General features: G+C 43.0%; 1 protein-coding gene across 2 annotated transcripts in view; it reads right to left on the reverse strand.

The window, feature by feature from the left end:
* The window catches only part of WIPF3 (WAS/WASL interacting protein family member 3), a 170,986-nt gene that overhangs the window by 19,987 nt on the left and 127,281 nt on the right, over nucleotides 1-23,718 (reverse strand). For both annotated transcript variants that reach the window (XR_008383642.1, XM_053608977.1), the window contains exons 4-7: nucleotides 15,211-15,342; nucleotides 3,357-4,064; nucleotides 1,675-1,824; nucleotides 491-592 (exon numbers count right to left, since the gene is read on the reverse strand). Coding sequence is in view for 1 of the 2 variants with exons in the window: in XM_053608977.1 (XP_053464952.1) it covers nucleotides 491-592; nucleotides 1,675-1,824; nucleotides 3,357-4,064; nucleotides 15,211-15,342 (1,092 nt within the window). In the remaining variant the exon portion in view is untranslated. The remainder of the gene's footprint in view (nucleotides 1-490; nucleotides 593-1,674; nucleotides 1,825-3,356; nucleotides 4,065-15,210; nucleotides 15,343-23,718) is intronic.

The raw sequence follows: 23,718 nt of genomic DNA on the forward strand, positions 1-23,718 counted from the left end.
GTACCCTGGCCTTTGGGATTTTTAAAAGCTGCCTAGGGCATGCTGAATATGTAACCAAAATTGAGAACTACTCATCTAAGGACATTCTCCATTTCATGGTTTGTAAGTGTTCTGAACTGGGAGGTTTCAGGGTCCTCCCCAGGTATTAATAAGAAGCTCCCATTATCTCATTCTGCTGTTGTTTTGGGGGGTTTAGTTCCTCTGTCAAAAGCCCCAGAGGAGGAGAGGGATGAGTAGTAAATCTAGGCATCCAAATCTAATGCCAAAGAGTTAACCTTGGTGTTCTGTGAAAAAAAAAAAAAAAACCTTTAAATGACCCCTTAGGTATCAGGACAAATAAATGCTCTGAAACCTCCAGATGTGTGCACAGCACTACATCCTACATCCTTACAGTAGCAGAGCAAAATGATAACATCATTCTTCAGACATCTGTGACCAAAAAATGCAGACTGAGGACCTAATTTTGAGGTCTTACCAAGGTGTTACTTACTTCTGGGGATCTTGCTGGGGTAAATCTTCTGGCATGGTTTATACTCATCTGGAGGGGGGAAGTCTTCCACAGAATGGAACGTGAATTTGGACTCAAAGTCATCTGCACACATGGGAAATGGTAAGATTTACTCAGGTTACTGTCATGACCTAGGAGCACACAGGTCTCTGACCAAATACATTGAGTTCTATTTGATTGCAGTGCAAAGAGTTTCAGGCCAGGCCATTCCCTACAGCAGTGGTTCTCAACCTTCCTAATGCCATGACCCTTTAATACAGCAATGAAAATAATTTTATGGTTGGAGGCCACCACAACATAAGGAACTGTATTAAAGGGTTGCAGAATTAGGAAGGTTGAGAGCCACTGCCCTACAGACATCCGCCCACTTCTTGTTTTACTGGTTGGTTGGGGCAAGGAGGAGCAGAAAAAGGCAAATCCGTAGTTACTTCCCATCACCCACCCCAATGTACCAACACGTATGGAAGCTGCCATGGGGAGGAAGTGGCACCAGGCTCTCTGGAGTACAATCATAGCTGGGGACCCTAGTACTAACAAGGGACCAGCGAAGTCCCAGCAGCTTGGAGCACCCTAACCGAGTGCTCAGCTAGGTTGCTAGGGAGGAGCATCGTCTGCAGTCCGTGTGGGCCCTGGCTCTCCAAACCAAATGAGCTCCTGTTGGCAGGAAGGGGTGGGGGCTGGTGGCCTTTTCATGGGCCGAGTTCCTGCTTTGTGATATGGGCTTTGTGCCTGACACTAGCCCAGCACATGCAAGAGATCCAAACAGTCTGTGGCCTTACATCTGACACCAAGTGACCTTCCTTCCTACCTCCAGAATTTTGCTCTAATTATCCTCTCCCTGGTGAGCCTTCCTTCTATCCCTTCCCCTTATCCAAGTCACTTGCCTCTCAAGCTTATGCAATGATTTTTTCCATGCAGACAGATACACACACACACACACACACACACAAATAGCTTAAATGTCAAGTTTTCTTCTCTTTCTCTGATCCTGACTCAAAAGGCTAGAAAATTGACCCTTAATCTACCCACAGAGCCTTGGGAGAAAGCTATGTAACAGAGCCTGTGGGCTTTTTGGTGCTGGAGTGAGCCCCGAGAAATGACAGCACTGTTGCTTGCAAACTCTCCAGAGGCCAGGGGAAAGCACAGCCAGCCTTGACCCCACTTACCGATGATGTGCAGGCTTCCATTTCGTAGTTGACCTCCAGGCTGCTGTGCTGGGGTCCAGATGAGGGCCTGCTGACTCTTGCTTGAAAGCTCTGTGGTGGGCGATCTTGCAGGAGGTGCAGGGGGTGGATTTAGCTTTCCCCCACTGGTCCCTTACAGAGAAGATGGTGCATTCAGATACAGGGATGGAGACCACTGATGCTATAACCTTACATGAGAGGTTAAGCATTTTGATCTTGAGGTGTAATGTGATATAGTAAGTAATGGGGCAAACTTTGGAGCCAATCTTGTTGGCACTGAATTTCAGTTCTCCAACTGAGATAAGTAAATCCTCATTTCTCCTTCCAGTCAACTTAAACTGCCCAGGCCCACAGGGCCCAACTCAAATCCAACCTGCTTCCTCAAGCCCTCCCTGATCACACTGATGAGAGGCCCACTCTCTCTTTTGCCAATAATTTCCTATGTGGCTCATTTGACAATCCATCATCTGCCGTCTTGGCACATCAGTGCAGGTAAACATGTACGTAACAAAAAAATGTAGGAAACACATCCAAATGGCAGTTTTCATCCTGAGTGACATAATTATTAAAGGTCATTTCAATTCTCTTCTGTTGACTCTATGACAAACTTGTATTGTTTTTAATTCGAGAAAACATGTTTAAGCAACTTTCTGCATACAAATGTTTTCTGAAAGGAACATGTGTATGTGTGTGAGTGTGGCTGTGTGTGTTTACGAGTGTCTGAGAGGTAAGTGAAGCCTCATCACTCAGTACAAAGTCGTCTGTGCTGCATAAATGAAGGAATTATTTTTAATATTTAATATCAACAGAGGCCCCAGCTTTCTTGAGTCTGCTGCAAAAGCTGTGAAAATGCAAATCCATTGTACTAAGGGCTGGGGACACCTGGTTCTGGAAACAAACCACACCCACACCCTCTCTCCATTCCCGGGACTAGGTTCAGCGTCAGAATGGTGACAGTCTGAATAACTCTTCTCTGCAACCCACTGTTGCCAGGCATAAGAACTCAATCTTTGCAACAGCCTCAGGAGGTAGGAACTATTGCTCTCTCCCCCCATTTTACAGATGAAGAGCAGGGAGCACAGAGAGGCTAAAAGGTTGCCTGGAGTCACACAGCAGCTAGTGAATGCAGGGGTCAAGGACAGAATCCCTTGCTTACCATCTGCATAATTTTCATTTGGGGCAAGTATCCTGGCCTCCCTCCCAGTTAATGCCTCCAACAACTAAGTCCTATTGAACCACAAGGTTTTATTTTTTATTTATTTTTATTTATTTATTTATTTTTAAAGACAGAGTCTCATTTTTGTCGCCCTCGGTAGAGTGCCGTGACATCCCAGCTCAAAGCAACCTCCAGCTCTTAGGCTTAGGCGATTTTCTTGCCTCAGCCCCCGAGTAGCCGGGACTATAGGCGCCCGCCACAACGCCTGGCTAGTTTTTTGTTACAGTTTGGCTGGGCTGGGTTCGAACCTGCCACCTTCGGTATATGGAGCCGGCGCCCTATCCATAGAGACACAGGCGCAGCCCTGAACCACAAGGTTTTAATGCCCTCCACCAGGGCCACTGAATACCTCTGGTCTAAAATGCAATCAATCCTGGGGTTTGGGACATCCCTCCAGTTCCCAAGTGGCTCTCTGGTGCAGGCCACTCACTGGTCCTGTGTGGCTTACCTGGGCCTCGGCCTGGTCGCTTCTTCTGCAGGAACACCTGGGACCCCAGGGGCGCCGGCGGCGCGGGCAAGGCCTTCTGCAGCTGGGCCTGGAAGCTAGGGGACTTGGGGGGCAGCGGAGGTGGGACTTCACTGCTGCCATTAGCTCCTGGCAGGGGAGGTGCGGGCGCCGCGGCCCTCGGGGAGCAGGTATAGGGGGGCGGCAGGGGCGGCGGCTCCTGCGCGTCTCGAGCCGGGCTGGCGGGCTCCGCGCTCAGCCCCGGATACCCACAGGGTGGGAGGAGAGGGAGCGGGGGCGGGATGGTCTGGAGGTGCAAAGGGGCTAGGGGAGGCTTCGCCGCCTCTTCGCCGAGAACACAGGCCGACGGCAGTGGGGGTGGGGTTGGGGGAAGTGGCGGTGGAGGCGGTGGAGGCGCGCAGGGAACAGCTGGCGCAACCACCAGGGGGGTCCCTTTGGTCAGTGGGCCAGGAGGGGACACCAGCGGAGCTTTGACCGGGGAGGACGGGGGCAGGGGTGGAGGTGCAGGCGGGGTCGGGGGAGGAGGGGCGGGCACGCTGGGGCGAGGAAGGACTGTCCTGGAAGCGCCATGGGTCTCAGAGGCATTGCCTAGCCTGGGCGATGCAGGGGGGTTAACGGAGCCGCTGATGGTTTTAGTGGGAAGCCTGGGAGACGGTGCTCGGGAGCCAGGGGCCTGCCCTGACTTGGTACCTGGAAGTGAAACGAATTCTGGGTTAGCTTGCCAAAAAGGAAGAACCTCCTCCCCACCCCACCCAAGTGTGTGGGCGGCACTAGGATACTCAAGCACGCCTCAGTGAGCTGCGTGGCAGGCTGCTTTTCCTGCAGGTGTCACAGCCCCATGGTTCTTCCCAGCATTAAAGAGCTGCCCTCCTCCAAGACAAGCCCAGGCCAGGCCGCCAGCCTTCCTATCCATGCCGCCTCGACTCTCAATCTGCCCTTCCTCATTTCAATGCTCATTTAGTGTCACCTGCTAGGTCCATCAGCTCCTATGCTCTAGTTTGCATCCTCAGAGGTACCAACCACAAGTCCTGGGCAACAGGTTTTCCTCATTCCCAGCATTTTGTGAAGAAGGACTTTGTTTCTGTATTGAGAACAGAAAGGAGGGAGGAAAAATCTAGGGGCTTCTGCACTCTTTGCACAACTTTGCTCACCCTTTCTTCTCTCTTCCTCTTAGATACACCCACACTCTGCAATCACTGCTTAAATATGTCCTTGGACTATCACTGTCTACTCAGGAGGGATATTAAAGTATTTCTTCCAAATATAGCGATCTTCCTAAAAGAAATTCTGGGGAATACATTTTTCCCTATTTTAGTATCCCCATGACACGTTTTATAATCCCTATGACAACATAAGGAAACCCTGGGGGGCAAGGTGGCTTCTCACACGTACAACTTCCTGGGTGCTGCAGAATAACAAATGTAGCTTTCATTTCAGATCACAAACCCCAGCATCTACTGGGGTCTCGAACTTTTCAGTGGCTGAGGCTCCAGTGTGCTTACCCAATCAGATGCTAAATCACACCCTAATGTACTTAATGTCAAAAGCAGACCAGTCAAAGCCAGAGTGGTAGAAGTGACCTGTAGGGGCTGAAGCTAAGTGGGCAGGACCCCATTGTCTGACTTTCCAAATAGCTGTTCTTAAAGCAAGGCAGTGATATCATTATTCCTCTATTAAGGGTTCTCTTTGAGATGATTCTAGAAGAGATAGTATCTTTGCATTAATTAATCCACCTTGGCTGACTTGATTCCCCAGGGGGTCAAAGGCTGGCATTGTGAGAACTGGCTGAACATGAGCAGGAGCAGAAGGACCCTCTTCCTTTCCAGGCAAAGGATAATCTGCCTGCAACACCTATGTTAGACACTTCATGTGATGTCTAAGGCAGGGGTCAGTTCAGATTCCTGCCTAAAAGTTCTCAAACTTGTTTCCATAGTACACAGAGGTGGCCAGGGAGGACCGAGGCAGCTCTCTAAACCAGGAGAAGCCTACCTATATGCCCGGTTGTTGAATGACTGTTAAAGGGATACTGAATTTGAAAAACAGAATAGAGACTACCTTTGAATAACTTATCTAAATTTTTTTTTTTTTGAGACAGAGGCTCACTGTGTTGTCCCAGGCTACAGTGCTGTGGTGTCATAGCTCACAGCAACCTCAAACTCTGGGGCTCTAGCAGTCCTCTCACCTCAGTCTCTGGAGTAGCTGGGAATATAGGTGCTCACCACAATGCCCAGATAGTTTTTCTATTTTCAGTAACAATGGGATCACACTCTTGCTCAGGCTGGTCTCAGACTCCTGAACTCAAGCAATTTACCCACCTCTGCCTCCCAGAGTGCTAGTATTACAGGCATGAGCCACTGCACCTGGCCACATCCAAACTTTTTAAGTGACTGAGGACACCAGGAATCCAGATTCAAAACCCCTCATAGAGAATCAATTAAAAGTACAAGGTCCTGAGAGGCGGAGCAAGATGGCAGCCGAGTAACAGCTTCCTTGCATCTGGGCACTGTGAGTCTGGGGAGATAGGACTCCAGGCATCTCTGGCTGGTGGGAACTGCCTATCATCACTCCTATGAGGATACAGGGAGTCAGTGAGAGACTTCTGGACCCCAAGAGGAGGACTAAAACAGTGGAAAACCGGCAAGTGGTCGCGTGTGTTCAATCCGTCTAAACCCGCCCACAACTGTAAGTTCAGTAGCAGCGAGACTGCAAACCAGAAAGGCCTTACCTGTGAACTGTTTTGATGTCCTTGGACTTGGCACTGAGTTCAACTGCCTTGGGAAAGGCCTGAGCGGGAGTGCGGAGAACTTTGGCCGTTGTCTAGGGCCCCAGTCTGAGCCGCTGAGCCAGACGGAGCTAATAGTGTTTGGCGGTGGGTCACACGGAACCATTGTCAGTGATCTGCCCCGGCAAGCTCCGCCCTCAGGGTCGCAGAGCTAGGAACGGTTGGGAGCCGGTAACCCAGCAACCAAGTAGCCTAAGGGTGGGGTCTGAGCCGCCTTGCAGCCCTAACCCTCAGGGGCAGAGTGAGACCGGTTTTGGCACACTGGGTAAGTGGATAGCCACTTCAGCAGTGATTCCAGTGAGAAAGCTGGGAAAGCTTCTGCACAGCAAGTTTACAAGTTCAAAGTGCCTTTTAAGTGGGCTGAAGAGAGATTTAGGGTGTCTACCTGATGGGGTTTGAGAAATCAGCAGCCTCCAGCCGTACCAGAACTGTGACTAACATCTCATACCCCAGAAGACCACCTGTTGGCCAGACAATATTCAATAACATATACAAACTGCTTTGCTTTTGGTTGTGTATTTTTTTCTTTTTTTTTGTTTGGTTGTTTTTTTTTGTTTGTTTATTTTGACGTTGTTGATGTTCTTTTGCTTTTTAATTTCAATCTTTTCCATACAGATCCCTTTTTCTTTCTCAATTTTTCTAGTTTAATTATAATTTCCCATTGCTGCCTTTTTTAATAACTACAACTTCATTTTTGCTAGTGTTTCTACTGCTATTATTTGGTTTTTCACCCAATTTTATCCCCGTAAAGTTTTCTGTTTGCTTGTTTTGGTTTGATTTATAGCATTTTTGTCTTTCCTCTCTACTTGGTGGAGGTGGGGTACTGTGTCTGATCAGGTTAGCAAACAGCTGCTGACCTCAAGGGAACCACCCAACTGGGCACCCCCAGAAGGTGGGGTTTTTTAAGGTTGTGTCAAAGTACCCTACTGTACACCTATATTGCCCTGTCTCCCTCTTTCTGTGCCTCTCTTCTTTTTGTCAATATTCCTTATACCCACCCCCTCTCCTTTCTCTATCTTTCTTTTTTTTCTTATCACTCGGTCCTCCTTTCTTTCATCCCTTTTTTGCTCTTCAACCTTCTCACCCTTCTGGTCCTGTAACCCTTAGTCCACAGGCACAAGAACTTAAAGAGCAAGAGGAAGTGAAAGGAAAATTAGGGCAAGGAAACAGATAAAAGAAATCACTCATGACGAAGAATCAGCAGAAAACTCCAGGCAACATGAAGAACCAGTCCAGAACAACCCCGCCAAGGGACCATGAGGTAGCTACTGCAGAGGATTCCACCTATACAGAAATGTTAGGAATGATAGAAAGGGAATTTAGAATACACATGTTGAAAACAATGAAAGAAATGATGGAAACAATGAAGGAAACTGCTAATAAAGTGGAAAATAACCAAAAGGAAATCCAAAAACAGAATCAAATCAGAGATGAACGATATGAAGAATATAAAAAGGATATAGCAGAGCGGAAGGAAATGAAACAGTCAATCAGGGAACTTAAAGATGCAATGGAAAGTATCAGCAACAGGTTAGACCATGCAGAAGAAAGAATTTCAGAGGTAGAAGACAAAGTTTTTAAGATAACTCCGATAGTAAAAGAGGGAGAAAAGAAGAGAGAGAAAGCAGAATGTTCACTGTCAGAATTATGGGACTTTATGAAGCGTTCCAACATACGAGTTATAGGAATTCCAGAAGGGGAAGAAGAATGCCCCAGAGGAATGGAAGCCATACTAGAGAATATTATAAAAGAAAATTTCCCAAACATCACCAAAGATTCTGACACACTGCTTTCAGAGGGATATCGGACCCCAGGTCGCCTCAACTCTAACCGAGCTTCTCCAAGACACATTGTGATGAACCTGTCCAAAGTCAAGACAAAAGAAAAGATTCTGCAAGCTGCCAGGAGTAAGCGCCAGTTGACCTACAGGGGCAAATCCATCAGAGTGACTGCAGACTTCTCTAATGAAACTTTCCAAGCAAGAAGACAATGGTCATCTACCTTTAATCTACTTAAACAGAACAATTTTCAGCCCAGAATTCTGTACCCTGCTAAGCTAAGCTTCAAAATTGATGGAGAAATCAAATCATTTACGGATATATAAACATTGAGGAAATTCGCCACAACAAGACCAGCTCTACAGGAAATACTTCAACCTGTTCTGCACACTGACCACCACAATGGATCAGCAGCAAAGTAAGAACTCAGAAATCAAAGGACAGAACCTAACCTCCACACTGATGCAATAGATAAAACTAAGCAATGGACTCTCACCAAATAAGACGAATAGAATACTACCACACTTATCAATTATCTCGATAAATGTTAATGGCTTGAATTCCCCACTGAAGAGACATAGATTGGCTGGATTAAAAAACACAAGCCATCCATTTGCTGTCTGCAAGAAACACACCTGGCTTCAAAAGACAAATTAATGCTCCGAGTCAAGGGTTGGAAGACAGTTTTTCAGGCAAATGGAATTCAGAAGAAAAGAGGAGTTGCAATCTTATTTTCAGATACATGTGGATTTAAAACAACTAACGTCAAAAAAGACAAAGATGGTCACTTTATATTGGTCAAGGGAAAAATACAACAAGAAGACATTTCAATTCTAAATATTTATGCACCCAATTTAAATGCTCCCAGATTCTTGAAACAGACCTTACTCAGTCTGAGCAATATGATATCTGATAATACCATCATAACAGGGGACTTTAACACTCCTCTTACAGAGCTGGACAGATCCTCTAAACAGAAATTAAACAAAGATATAAGAGATTTAAATGAGACCCTAGAACAACTATGCTTGATAGACGCATATAGAACACTCCACCCCAAAGATAAAGAATATACATTCTTCTCATCACCCCATGGAACATTCTCCAAAATTGATCATATCCTGGGACACAAAACAAATATCAATAGAATCAAAAGAATTGAAATTTTACCTTGTATCTTCTCAGACCATAAGGCCCTAAAGGTGGAACTCAACTCTAACAAAAATGCTCGACCCCACCCAAAGGCATGGAAATTAAACAATCTTCTGTTGAATAACAGATGGGTGCAGGAAAGAATAAAACAGGAAATCATTAACTTCCTTGAGCATAACAACAATGAAGACACAAGCTACCAAAACCTGTGGGATACTGCAAAAGCAGTTTTGAGAGGAACATTCATCGCTTTAGATGCCTACATTCGAAAAACAGAAAGAGAGCACATCAACAATCTCACAAGAGATCTCATGGAATTGGAAAAAGAAGAACAATCTATGCCTAAACTCGGTAGAAGAAAAGAAATATCCAAAATCAAATCAGAGATCAATGAAATTGAAAACAAAAGAATCATTCAGAAAATGAATGAATCAAGGAGTTGGTTTTTTGAAAAAATAAATAAAATAGATAAACCATTGGCCAGACTAACTAGAAATAGAAAAGTAAAATCTCTAGTAACCTCAATCAGAAACGATAAAGGGGAAATAACAACTGATCCCACAGAGATACAAGAGATCATCTCTGAATACTACCAGAATCTCTATGCCCAGCAATTTGACAATGTGAAGGAAATGGATCAATATTTGGAATCACACCCTCTCCCTAGACTTAGCCAGGAAGAAATAGACCTCCTGAACAGACCAATTTCAAGCACTGAGATCAAAGAAACAATAAAAAAGCTTCCAACTGAAAAATGCCCTGGTCCAGATGGCTTCACTCCAGAATTCTATCAAACCTTCAAGGAAGAGCTTATTCCTGTACTGCAGAAATTATTCCAAAAAACTGAGGAAGAAGGAATCTTCCCCAACACATTCTATGAAGCAAACATCACCCTGATACCAAAACCAGGAAAAGACCCAAACAAAAAGGAGAATTTCAGACCAATCTCACTCATGAATATAGATGGAAAAATTCTCAACAAAATCGTAGCCAATAGATTACAGCTTATCATCAAAAAAGTCATTCATCATGATCAAGTAGGCTTCATCCCAGGGATGCAAGGCTGGTTTAACATACGCAAGTCCATAAACGTTATCCACCATATTAACAGAGGCAAAAATAAAGAGCACATGATCCTCTCAATAGATGCAGAAAAAGCATTTGATAAAATCCAGCATCCTTTTCTAATTAGAACACTGAAGAGTATAGGCATAGGTGACACATTTCTAAAACTGATTGAAGCTATCTATGACAAAGCCACAGCCAATATTTTACTGAATGGAGTAAAACCGAAAGCTTTTCCTCTTAGAACTGGAACCAGACAAGGTTGTCCTCTGTCACCTTTACTATTCAACATAGTGCTGGAAGTTCTAGCCAATACAATTAGGCAAGACAAGGAAATCAAGGGAATCCAAATGGGAGCAGAGGAGGTCAAACTCTCCCTCTTTGCTGACGACATGATCTTATACTTAGAGAACCCCAAAGACTCAACCACAAGACTCCTAGAAGTCATCAAAAAATACAGTAATGTTTCAGGATATAAAATCAATGTCCACAAGTCAGTAGCCTTTGTATACACCAATAACAGTCAAGATGAGAAGCTAATTAAGGACACAACTCCCTTCACTATAGTTTCAAAGAAAATGAAATACCTAGGAATATACCTAACGAAGGAGGTGAAGGACCTCTATAAAGAAAACTATGAACTCCTCAGAAAGGAAATAGCAGAGGATATTAACAAATGGAAGAACATACCATGCTCATGGACGGGAAGAATCAACATTGTTAAAATGTCTATACTTCCCACAGCAATCTACCTATTCAATGCCATTCCTATCAAAGTACCTACATCGTACTTTCAAGATTTGGAAAAAATGATTTTGGGTTTTGTATGGAACCGGAAAAAACCCCGTATAGCTAAGGCAGTTCTTAGTAACAAAAATAAAGGTGGGGGCATCAGCATACCAGATTTTAGTCTGTACTACAAAGCCATAGTGGTCAAGACAGCATGGTACTGGCACAAAAACAGAGACATAGACACTTGGAATCGAATTGAACACCAAGAAATGAAACTAACATCTTACAACCACCTAATCTTCGATAAACCAAACAAGAACTTACCTTGGGGGAAAGACTCCCTATTCAATAAATGGTGTTGGGAGAATTGGCTGTCTACATGTAAAAGACTGAAACTGGACCCACACCTTCCCCCACTCACAAAAATTGATTCAAGATGGATAAAGGACTTAAATTTAAGGTATGAAACAATAAAAATCCTCCAAGAAAGCATAGGAAAAACACTGGAAGATATTGGCCTGGGGGAAGACTTCATGAATAAGACTGCCATAGCAATTGCAACAACAACAAAAATAAACAAATGGGACTTCATTAAACTGAAAAGCTTCTGTACAGCTAAGGAGACAATAACCAAAGCAAAGAGACAACCCACACAATGGGAAAGGATATTTGCATAGTTTCAATCAGACAAAAGCTTGATAACCAGGATGTATAGAGAACTCAAATTAATCCACATGAAAAAAGCCAACAATCCCTTATATCAATGGGCAGGAGACATGAACAGAACTTTCTCTAAAGACGACAGACGAATGGCTAACAAACACATGAAAAAATGTTCATCATCTCTATATATTAGAGAAATGCAAATCAAAACATCCCTGAGATATCATCTAACCCCAGTGAGAATGGCCCACATCACAAAATCTCAAAACTGCAGATGCTGGCGTGGATGTGGAGATAAGGGAAGATTTTTACACTGCTGGTGGGACTGCAAACTAGTACAACCTTTCTGGAAGGAAGTATGGAGAAACCTCAAAGCACTCAACCTAGACCTCCCATTCGATCCTGCAATCCCATTGCTGGGCATCTACCCAGAAGGAAAAAAATCCTTTTATGATAAGGACACTTGTACTAGACTGTTTATTGCAGCTCAATTTACAATCGCCAAAATGTGGAAACAGCCTAAATGCCTACCAACCCAGGAATGGATTAACAAGCTGTGGTATATGTATACCATGGAATACTATTCAGCCATTAAAAAAAATGGAGACTTTACATCCTTTGTATTAACCTGGATGGACGTGGAAGACATTATTCTTAGTAAAGCATAACAAGAATGGAGAAGCATGAACCCTATGTACTCAATCTTGATATGAGGACAATTAATGACAATTAAGGTTATGGGGGGGGGAAGCAGAAAGAGGGATGGAGGGCGGGGGGTGGGGCCTTAGTGTGTGTCACACTTTATGGTGGCAAGACATGATTGCAAGAGGGACATTACCTAACAATTGCAATCAGTGTAACTGGCTTATTGTACCCTCAATGAATCCTCAACAATAAAATAATAAAAAAGAAAAATAAGAAATAAATTTTAAAAAGAAAAAAAAAAAAAAGTACAAGGTCCTCTGCTTACTGAGCAGCAGCCAAATGAGAATGTGGGCAAACCTATTTGTATCCCAATGTGAAAAGCAAAGGCAGCCCAAATCCTTGCTTGCCTTATAATCATGCCCACATGGGGACACAGGTGAGACCCACAGGAGAGAAAGGACCAGAGGGCATATGTGCAGGTGAGGAGAGTGGCAGGCCCAGGGCCAGTAGAGGGAAGGAAAGGAGGAGGCTGTCCATTGTGCCAGTCCTAAAAATCCAAAGAAAACACAAAAGGAGACCAAGAAGTGGGTGGGAAATGGACATCTTGAGGACATCAAGGGTGCTTTGCTGATATAAACAGATTCAGCTTTTAAAAACTGGAAGTCTATCAAAAGATGAAATATTTCTTCTTCCTTAAATCTGTACATGTTTCCCCGAAGACCTTGGTTTGCATGGAAGACTCCTTACACATTCTATACTATCCAGTGACAATGTTTTATAATCATATCTTATTTTAATTGTCACTCCCTCAGAATACTAAGCCAAAGCTGCATTATGATTCCAAGGACCCTAGTCACTTTTGCCTTTGTGGGCACCTTCTGCCATAAAAAATATTTCTATTTGTAACTGCATTAGGATAAAGAAAAATATTATCTCTGACGCTAAAAGATCATGTCTTTTCTTCTGATTTTAAAATGAATTTAAATATTTTTATGAGTCTCCAAAGGCATAGTGAGCCCTAGACACTATGTTTATGGTGTGTAATGGATAAGTCAGCAACCATACGATCCACTCGTACATTCTGTTCAACAAATTTGCGTACCATGTGCCAGGCATTTTCAAGGGAGCAGTTGGTGCAAGGGCCCTGTGGCAGCAACATGCCCAGTGTGTACAAGAGCAGCAAAAGGGTGGTGTGTGTGGATTGGAGGACCTGAGCCAACAAGAATGGTTGGCAATGAGGTCGGAGAGGAAGCATAGTCCTAAGTCTTGTTCTCTGAATAAGGAGGGGGCTTTCGGGAGAGTTCTGAGAGAGGAGAGCTCTGGTCTGTCTTACCCTGGTGTGTATCCAATCCATGCATCTACCTATTGGCTTTTTCCTTGAGTTTCCATCCTGTAACAACCATTATCAGTCACTTCATTATGGACCCCAGTCTCTAAAGAGAGAAAGAAATTCTTATCTTCCTCAGCATAGAGCAGTGGTTCTCAACCTTCCTAATGCTGCAGCCCTTTGGATCACGAGCCACAGGTTGAGACTTGCTGGCATACAGGCTCAAACCTCTGACATTTGTGTCCTACTAGAGACAAGTAGACAAGTAGGGATTCTGTTGACTTCCTTTGGCTAGTCCCTATGAAAACTGGACTGGGAGTTACTTCTCCCATCACTATTTCTACAAAGAGAAATGCATAGAAGCTTTGTATTCCAAAGGATAGTTGTTTGATAGCACTCAGGAATTTTGAAAAGGAAGAGGGCACTGAAGAACATCTACTTTCTTTATTGAGGAAGACATTCACACTATCTTTTCTGCCAAATTCTCAGTGAAACGAGGGAAATGAAAATGGCTGCTGAGAAGGCTCAAGTTGAGTCCTTGAGTCCTTATCTTTTGGACTTATCAGGGTGCAGGCAGCACATCATTCCATGATGTTAAACAGTGACAGAGGCCACAGAAAAGATTAGAAAAGCCACATTGCAGAAGATCTGGTAAAACTTCTTCTTAGTTCTTAAATTAACTATATTCTGGGAGTTTAATCAGCTACTGGCAAAAGAGCACAATAATAGGAACACTCTTTTTGTTCACAGTAAATATATATTAGCCCAATTTTAATGCAATACTTTGAAGACATCGCATGCCCACTAAAAAACAAATGACTCCAGTAGACTGATTACAAAAATGGCTTTAATTACCCACTCATGCCTGATTCCATAATCTGTGAAATGGGATTCTGTAGTTCTTCTCATCAGTAGGTGAAATGTATTTATCCATCCTTGTCTCTGGGCTGGCCTTGGACTTGCTTTGGCCAAGAGGATGTGGTAGGAAGCAATACTTCCTAGACTTCCATGTTACTTCCTAATAATCCTCTCAGACTCAGCCTCAAAAGACTTTCTACACTTCTGTCCATGAAAACAAGCCCTGGCCAGCTCGCGGGATATTGAGAGACCACATGGATAAGAGATGAGTCAGGCCAGTTATTCCAGTGTAGGCCCCATAGGAAGGAGAAATATGAGAAATACAAAATAAGCAAAGCCACCTACCCAACCTGCAGATGCTAGAGGGCGCCTAGCTGAAACCATCTTAAATTCACAATGCACAGAACAGTTGTTTAATGCTTTTAGGTTTCAGGGTGTCTTGTTACATAGCAATAGCTAACTGATATAACAACTAAATTGTTATACCTTACATGTTGCTGGTGAGCCCTCAATGATGCCCCTGTGACTGTCTGTTATGATTTGTACCTTCTGCCTAGATGTTGTAGTCTGGGCCACCAATACACCATCACTAAATACTACATGCTATTGCAAGTCATTCCCCAACTATTCCAATGAAATAATTTAAACAGGATGATGATTTCAAAGATTCCCTGAGCAATTATGTGCTTTGGAAACTTCTGGTTTTTAAGGGCTGGAATACATGACCTTCTTGTCAGTAAAAATGTCACTTACTGGTATGTGCGCATTGCCCAGTTGGTTCCACAAGTTAAGGAGATAAAGACCACAAGATAGGCCATCTGAATTCTTCCTTACCTGCCACATCCCTCTGGCCTGCTGGTCGCAACACAGGAAAACCACCAGCAAACAGGTCTCCTAGGGCTGGGGGTGTGCTCACAGCTCGTGAGTTTGCAGAACCTCCTCCTTCTTTGCTGGTTCCTTTAGAACCTTTAGAGAGAAGAAGCAAGCAGATCAGGACTGTGAGCAGAGCTGAGCAGCCAGTTGTTACTGTGCATCAGGGTCTAACACTGCCCTTGTCACCTTTCCATTCTTCCACCTCTGACATCACCAGCAGATCCTCCCTCACCAGCAGACCCTCCTCAAGACCCTGCAGACTCACATGCCTCAGTCTGTCTGCTACTCTCCCTAGTCCTGTCAAAGAACAGACCATTTGTGGCCAACCATTTTTCAAAAAGTGACTGATGAATGCTGTCATTTTGTAGATGGCAACAGGGGAACTAGCAGCACCGTTTGAATTAGAAAACCCAAACATGATAGGGGTAGAGCTAGTTCTATTTTCATTTGGGCAGTGAGAAGACTACACAATGAAAACCCATGATTTTAGGCTAGGCACAGTGGCTCATGCCTATAATCCTAGCACTCTGGGAGGCAGAGGCAGGTGGATCGCCTGAGCTCAGGAGCTTGAGACCAGCCTGAGCCAGACCAAGACTCTATTGCTAAAAAAATAGCCAGGCGTCATGGCAAACACCTGTAGTCCCAGCTACTTGGGAGACTGAGGCAAGAGAATTGCTTGAGCCTAAGAGTTTGAGATTGCTGTAATGCCATGGCACTCCACCAAGGGTGACAAAGTGAGACTCTATCTCAAAAAACAAAACACAAACATAAAAAAAAACAACAATAACCCCCACACCCCATGGATTTAGTTAAGTCAGTCATTTGAACTTCTTGCCCACAGAGTGTTGAGCAGAATGGCCTGCAGTGATTGTACTTCAGCATTTTCCTTCCTATTTCCCCAGTACCCATGTATAAGCCCTTCATGCTTCCCTGTACTTTTTCTTCATGGATCAGAAAACTCATGAGGCCTGAAGAGAGGTGTTGCTAATGCCAGCCTTCCAGATGCATGATTACCTACTACGGAAAATGAGAAGACTTTCCACTTAGACAAGAATTCCTGGCAGAAAATATTTGCAACCTGAACCTAATATGCATAGCAATCAAGGCACAGTGCCCACTGGTGGGTGAAAGTGGCCAGATTATTCTGAGCATTAATAGCCTACATTACTCATTAGAATGATAAGGAGTGGAGTACTCCAATAAAATGGATTTATCTGTTAATTGATCTTAGCCAATTAGATAGTGGGTCTAACAAGAAATTAATTTCTATTGTAATCAATGTTGAAAATATTTCTTGAAAATTCTGTCTATCCATATACATTAACACATGTAGTTATACATAGGGGAAACAAGTATTATTATTATTATTATTATTATTTTTGAGACAGAGTCTCAATTTGTCACCCTTGGTAGAGTACTGTCTTGTCATAGCTCAAAGCAACCTCAAACTCCTGGGCTCAAGCAATCCGCTTGCCTCAGTTTTTCATTTTTCATAGAAACAGAGTCTCACTCTTGCTCAGGCTGGTTTTGAATTTGTGAGCTTAAGAGATCCACTTGCCTCGGTCTCCCAGAGTGGCTAGGATTACAGATGTGAACCACTGTACCCAGCCTGAAACAATTATATTTTTAAGAATTTATAACTTTAAGAATTACCATTGTGCACATCATTGCAAAATATATGAAGACATAATAACATCTTACATCTTAGGTTGAGCGAGCTTCAGACCAGAGTGTTTTGAATTTCAGAGTTTTTAAAGTTTTTAAATATTTGCATTTACATAATGAGGTATCTTGGAGATTAAGACCCAAGACTAAACATGAAATTCATAAATCATATATACCTTTACACATAGGTTGAGGGTTAATTTTATATAATAGTTTAAATAATTTTGTGCATAAAAAATGTTTATGTGCATTGTGACATTAGAAAGGAAAGGTATCCTTATCTCGGCCACCCAGGTGGGCCATCTGTGGGTATTTGGCATCACCATCATTCTGAGTTTGCAGTTACTTTCTTACACTTATTCATACATAAGTACTTAATGGTGAAAAATATGACATACTATTAATACAGTGAAAAATGCAGTTAAGCAGCACAGTAGTCTCACTCCAATACCTGTATCAGCTGTCAGACAACAGCAGTGACAAACAACAGCAGGTTGCCAGTCTCCCCCTGCAGTGCTGGGTTTTGAGTGTACTGTACAGGTTACTGTACACAGCTTTTTATTTTTTTAGGTGAGAAGAAAAATGTGAATCAATTGGGAGACCAAGAAGTGGGTCCTGTAGGAATGAGGGAGTGTCCTCTTGGATGATTTTAAAAAATACTTCCTCCAGAGTAATCTGCCTTATTAACAATGAGTTTTTGTCTTAGAAGTAAGTCTCCCTTTGATTTCATTAACTGACATGATTGCTTGTTCTGTTCTGAATGCAAGTTAGCTGCTCCAGACCTTCAAGAACCCTTCACACATTTTCACCATGCCACTTGGAGGCACTTTTTCTGCAGGGCTACAACATCAACTTCATTACCTCCTACTGGCACCTTGTTGGTGCTCAAAAGTTTCAGATTTGAGATTTTTAGAAGAAGGATGTTCAACCTATACTAAGTAGTTCCGCATATACTATTTCATTTTTCAACAATCTTGACCAAAAGAAAAAGAGAGAGAGAGATGATATTATCCCCCCCATTCTGCAAATAAGCAAAATGGTCTCAGAGAGCTTCCCTGATTTGTTTGGTAACAGGCCCAGAACTCAACATGGATCATTGGACCTAAGCACAGGACTCTTTTTACTCTATCAATCTCTAGAAGACAGAAAGCTCCAGTCCTACAGTCCTCTGAGACAGAATTCTCTTTTTTTTTTTTGCAGTTTTGTCAGGGCTGGGCTTGAACCTGCTATTCCTGGTTTATGGGGCCAGTGCCCTACTCCTTGAGCCACAGGTGCCTCCCAAGACAGAATTCTTAATAGAACTTTCTCCTTATGAGAAACAAAGCAAACACTGTGATTTTTTTTGTATCTTGGGACCTTCATTTTCCATTACTGAGTTTGAGGACTATGTTGACACAAGGTAAGTGATCTTTATATGTTACCCTGCAAAGGACACACAAAATGTGGTATGTCCACACAATGAAATATTATTCAATGATAAAAAGTGAAGTCCATGGATGAAGCTTGAGAACATTATGCTGTGTGACAAAAGCCAGTCACAAAAGACCACATATTGCATGATTCTGATACAGGGTTCCCTCCTATTCAAGGCTGGACAGGGGACCCAGTTTTCCTAGGCTTGGGCAAGTTCATGAAGGGAACACCCTCACCTTTTACCCTGAGCTAGAGGGACTGCATTCATTCCTTTGTCAGTAACACTCATTAACAATGAAAACGTGTTTCTATTTGCCAAGTTCTGGCCAAGCGTAATTCTCAAGACCTAAGAGCCCTAGATAAAAGAGCCTGCATAGAACCTCCCCAGTTAGTTCTTTTCCTCCCAACAGAAGCTCTGCCTTTTACTTCTTGTGTATTCCTTTCTAACTTTTAATAAAATTCTGTCTTGCCACTGATCTGTGGTCTGTGGGTTCATTCCTCAAATCTCCAAGACCAAGGACCTACCGAAGAGTGAAATTCTGATATCAATTCCATTTCTGTGAAATAGCCAGAAAAGGCATAGAGACAGAAAGTAGATTAGAGCTGCTGGGGGCTGGGAGGGATAGGGAGTATCTGCTAATGGTTATGGTGATGGAAATGTTCTGGAACCAGACAGAGGTGACCGTTGTAATAACAATGTGAAGGTCCTAAATGCCATCGACTAGGCCATTTAAAATGGTTAAAATGGTGAATTTTATCATAATAAAAATTACCCACAATCCCTCCATAGTGTTTTGTTTTGTTTGCATTTAAAAAGTGGTGAAGAAAGGGGGGCAAGATGGCTGACTAGAGCCAGCCTCCGACAGAACCTCCTGTCCAGAGGGAAGGATAATGTCCAGAAGTACCCAATTAGGCTGAAGACTGGGAGCCAAGACGAGAGAGAAGAGTGACAACTGCAGGTCACCTCTGCTGAGGCAAGCTGCGACTCCAAGAAAGCAAACTTCAGGTTTTCTATAGGCGAGAGGTGAACAGAGGACCCCCTGTCTCACCCTACGGGTGAGAACTATAGGAAGTGGGGTCTACTTCCCCAGAGGGACCCTGCTGTGACTCTGAATACTCTTGTAAGGCAGAAAAATTGAGCTAATGTTTTCCCTGCCATTCTGAACTTCCAGTCCATCCTTCCTCCCTTACCTGATGAACCAGAAACCTAACCCCTGTGGGAGGGGGCTCATGAGCAGCACCCCCGCCTCCCTGACAGCCAGACCAAGCATCCCACCCCCCGCCTGGCTAGAGCCTGCTAGAACCATGCATCCCATGCCCTGCCCCTGGCGCCCACCTGGCCAGAGTCGTGAGCCGAGCGTTTTCCTTGCCAAAGTCACCAGGCACCAGGCACTGCCAGAACTGTGTGCAGCATCCCCCACCCTGCTGCTGGATCCATGTGCCCCATGCTCCTGGAGCTGCTCCTACAGCCAGAACTCCCTGGCTATGGCAGTTGCTGGGGAGTTGCACAGGGTCACTTCCCACAAAGATCCAGCAACAATAGAGTGATCCTGCCAGGGTCTAATCTCGGAGAGACATCTCCTCAACTCTGAGGACTGCCAGAGGAGACCAGAACTCACTCTATACGAATACCAGTGCTGCAGAACGGCAGGGGCAAAAGCATGGAGGCTAAGGGAGAAAAGCATTTGATGACTTGTTACCATCAGGATTAGACTGAGTTCAGGTGGAACACTCCCCAGTAGCTATTGAGTACCCGAGGTAGGCAGGCCCAAGCTCCCCCAGCTGCCTGGTAGCAGAGGGTAGTGGCTGGGCTGCAGGGGCATTGACCATCCTTTGACTTTGACAGGCACTAAGCCCTGGCACATCTGCTTATCGGAGGGAGAAGGACCTCAGCCCAGTGGGGTCACCGGTGATTGGGTGTGAAAGAGGAGCAAAGTGGAGAAAGAGACTCAGCCCCCTGGTCCACCTCTGCTACCAAGCAGGCCTTTCTGACTCCATAGAGCACCGGAGTAAGCCAAATCTAAGCAGCCAGTAGACCTCTGCCATCTAGTTGCTAGGGACCTTTTGAACTCTGCCACTTGAGAGTTCATACTGACTAGGTCAATTGGTTTGGAACTCCTAACCTGGGCCAATCACCCAAGGACGCTTTTGGGTGGTACCCTGGTTGTGTGATAATGGGAAGGGTTGATTTTCCTCTTCCAGTTGTTGTTCATGGGAGGTGGGGTGTCTTAGTTGCTTGTATTTCTCCATGGCTAAGACTTTACCAGAGTCACTGATCCACTAGGATCAGACAAGAACCAGCTGAATACAAAACAGTCACCTAACCACACCACACCAAGCAGGTTTCCTCAGCCTCAGACTGTAATACTGTATGGGTCCTTTGCAAAGCTAAAGGGAAAAAAGCTGCAGTCATCAGTCCCAGATCCTTAACATAGGGCTGGTTAACCACAACTCCAGGAACTCCCAATCCAATTTCACCTTACCTGCCCACCTAGCCAACAGTAAAAAAAAATCATGAGGCAGAATCAGCGGAAAAACTCTGGCAACGTGAATAATCAGAGTAGACCAACTCCCCCAAAGAACGATAAGGCAGACACAACACAAGATCCCATTCATAAACAAATGGCTGAGATGTCAGAAATTGAGTTCAGAATTTGGATAGCAAATAAGATCAACAGAATGGAGGAAAAGATGGAATTAGAATTTCAAGCAATAATTCCAAAGATGTCTCAAGAATTCAATGAATTCAAAGACAAAATCACTAAAGATTTTGACACATTGAGGCAAGAATTTTCAGCCCTCAAAGATCTGAGAAATACAGTAAAATCCCCCAGTAACAGAATGAAGCAGGCAGAAGAAAGGATCTCTGACATTGAAGACAATGCTTTTGAATGCTCAAAGAGGAAAAAAAGTGGAGAACAAAAATGAATCATTCTCTCAGAGAGCTCTGGGATAATTCAAAGAGATGTAATATTCACCTTATAGGAATACCTGAAGGTGATGAGGTTGCTGTGAAGGATACAGATGCTTTACTTCATGAAATAATCAAAGAGAATTTTTCAGACATGCCAAGAGATTCTGAAATTCAGATAGCAGACAGTTTCAGAACACCGGCATGACTCAACCCAAATAAAAATTCTCATAGGCATATTATAATTAACTTCGCCAAAGTTAATATGAAGGAGAAAATTCTGCAAGCTGTAAGACATAAAAAAAACCCATAACCTATAGGGGGAAGAACATTAGAATGACTACTGATCTCTCTACTGAAAACTTTCAAGCTAGAAGAGGGTGGTCATCAACCTTTAATCTCCTTAAACAAAATAACTTTCAACCCAGGATGCTGTATCCAGCTAAACTGAGTTTCATTTATGATGGAGAAATTAAGTACTTTTATGACATTCACATGTTGAAGAAATTTGACATAACTAAACTAGCTCTCCAGGATATTCTCAGACCTATCCTCCATAATGAACAACACAATCCTCCACCACCAAAGTAAACTCACTCAGAAACTTTTGATCAAATTCCAACCTCGATCGTGGTGAAAGGATTAAAAATGTCCAAAGGACTTTCAAAAAACTTGATACTCAAACTTCTATCTGGTTTATCAGTACTCTCAATTAATGTGAATGGCTTAAATTGCCCCCTAAAGAGGCACAGGTTGGCTGACTAAATACAAAAACTCAGGTCAGTCATCTACTTCATTCAAGAATCTCATCTTACCCTAAAAGATAAACATAGACTCAGGGTGAAGGGATGGTCATCTATAATTCAGGCAAAAGGAAATCAGAAAAAAGCAGGTGTTACAATTTTATTTGCAGATACAATAGGCTTTAAACCAACAAACGTAAGGAAAGATAATGATGGTCACTTCTTATTTGTTAAGGGCAACACTCAACATGATGAGATTTCAATTATCAACATTTATGCACCCAACCAGAATGTACCTCAATTTATAAGAGAGACTCTAACATACACGAGCAACTTGATTTCCTCCAGCACCATAATTGTCAGAGACTTTAACACGCCTTTGGCAGTATTGGATAGATCCTCCAAAAAGAAGCTAAGCCAAGAAATTTTAGACTTAAACTTAACCATTCAACATTTGCATCTAATAGACATCTACAGAACATTTCATCCTAACAAAACTGAATACACATTCTTCTCATCAGCCCGATCACATCTTAGGTCACAAGTTTAACCTCAGCAAATTTAAAAGAATAGAAATCATTCCTTGTATTTTCTTGGACCATCATGGAATAAAAGTTGAACTCAGTAATAACAGGAATCTGCATACGCATACAAAAATGTGGAAACTAAATAACCTCATGCTGAATGATAGCTGGGTCATAGATGAGGTTAAGAAGGAAATTACCAAATTTTTGGAACAAAATGACAATGAAGACACAAACTATCAGAACCTCTGGGATACTGCAAAGGCAGTCCTAAGAGGGAAATTTATAGCATTGCAAGCCTTCCTCAAGAGACCAGAACGAGAAGAAGTCAACAACTTAATGGCACACCTCAGGCAACTGGAAAAGGAAGAACATTCCAACCCTAAACCCAGTAGAAGAAAAGAAATAACTAAAATTAGAGTAGAACTAAATGAAGTTGAAAACAAAATAATCATACAACAGATCAACCAATCAAAGAGTTGGTTTTTTGAAAAGGTCAATAAAATAGATAAACCTTTGGCTAACCTAACCAGAAGTACAAGAGTAAAATCCCTAATTTCATCAATCAGAAATGATAAAGGCCAAATAACAACAGACTCCTCAGAAATTCAACAAATCCTTAATGAATACTACATAAAACTCTATTCTCAGAAGTATGAAAATCTGAAGGAAATAGATCAATACTTGGAAACATGCCACCTTCCTAGATTTAGCCAGAAAGAAGTGGAAATGTTAAACAAGCCTATAACAAGTTCTGAAATAGCATCAACTATAAGAAATCTCCCCCAAAAGAAAAGCCAGGGACCTGATGGCTTCACAACGGAATTCTACCAAACCTTTAAAGAGGAACTAGTACCTGTATTACTTAACCTTTTCCAAAACATAGAAAAAGAAGGAATACTTCCCAACATATTCTATGAAGCAAACACAACCCTGATACCCAAACCAAGAAAAGAAAATTATAGACCAATATCTGTAATGAATATTGATGCAAAAATATTCAATAAGATCCTAGCAAACAGAATCCAACAACACATCAAACAAGTTATACATTACGACCAGGTGGGTTTCATTCCAGGGTCCCAAGGATGGTTTAATATATGTAAATCCATAAATATAATACATCACATAAACAAATTAAAAAACAAAGACCATATGATTCTCTTAATTGATGCAGAAAAAGCTTTTGACAATATCCAGCATCCTTTCTTGA

This window comes from Nycticebus coucang, chromosome 11 (genome assembly GCF_027406575.1).
Source record: "Nycticebus coucang isolate mNycCou1 chromosome 11, mNycCou1.pri, whole genome shotgun sequence".
Classification (NCBI taxonomy): Eukaryota; Metazoa; Chordata; class Mammalia; order Primates; family Lorisidae; genus Nycticebus; species Nycticebus coucang.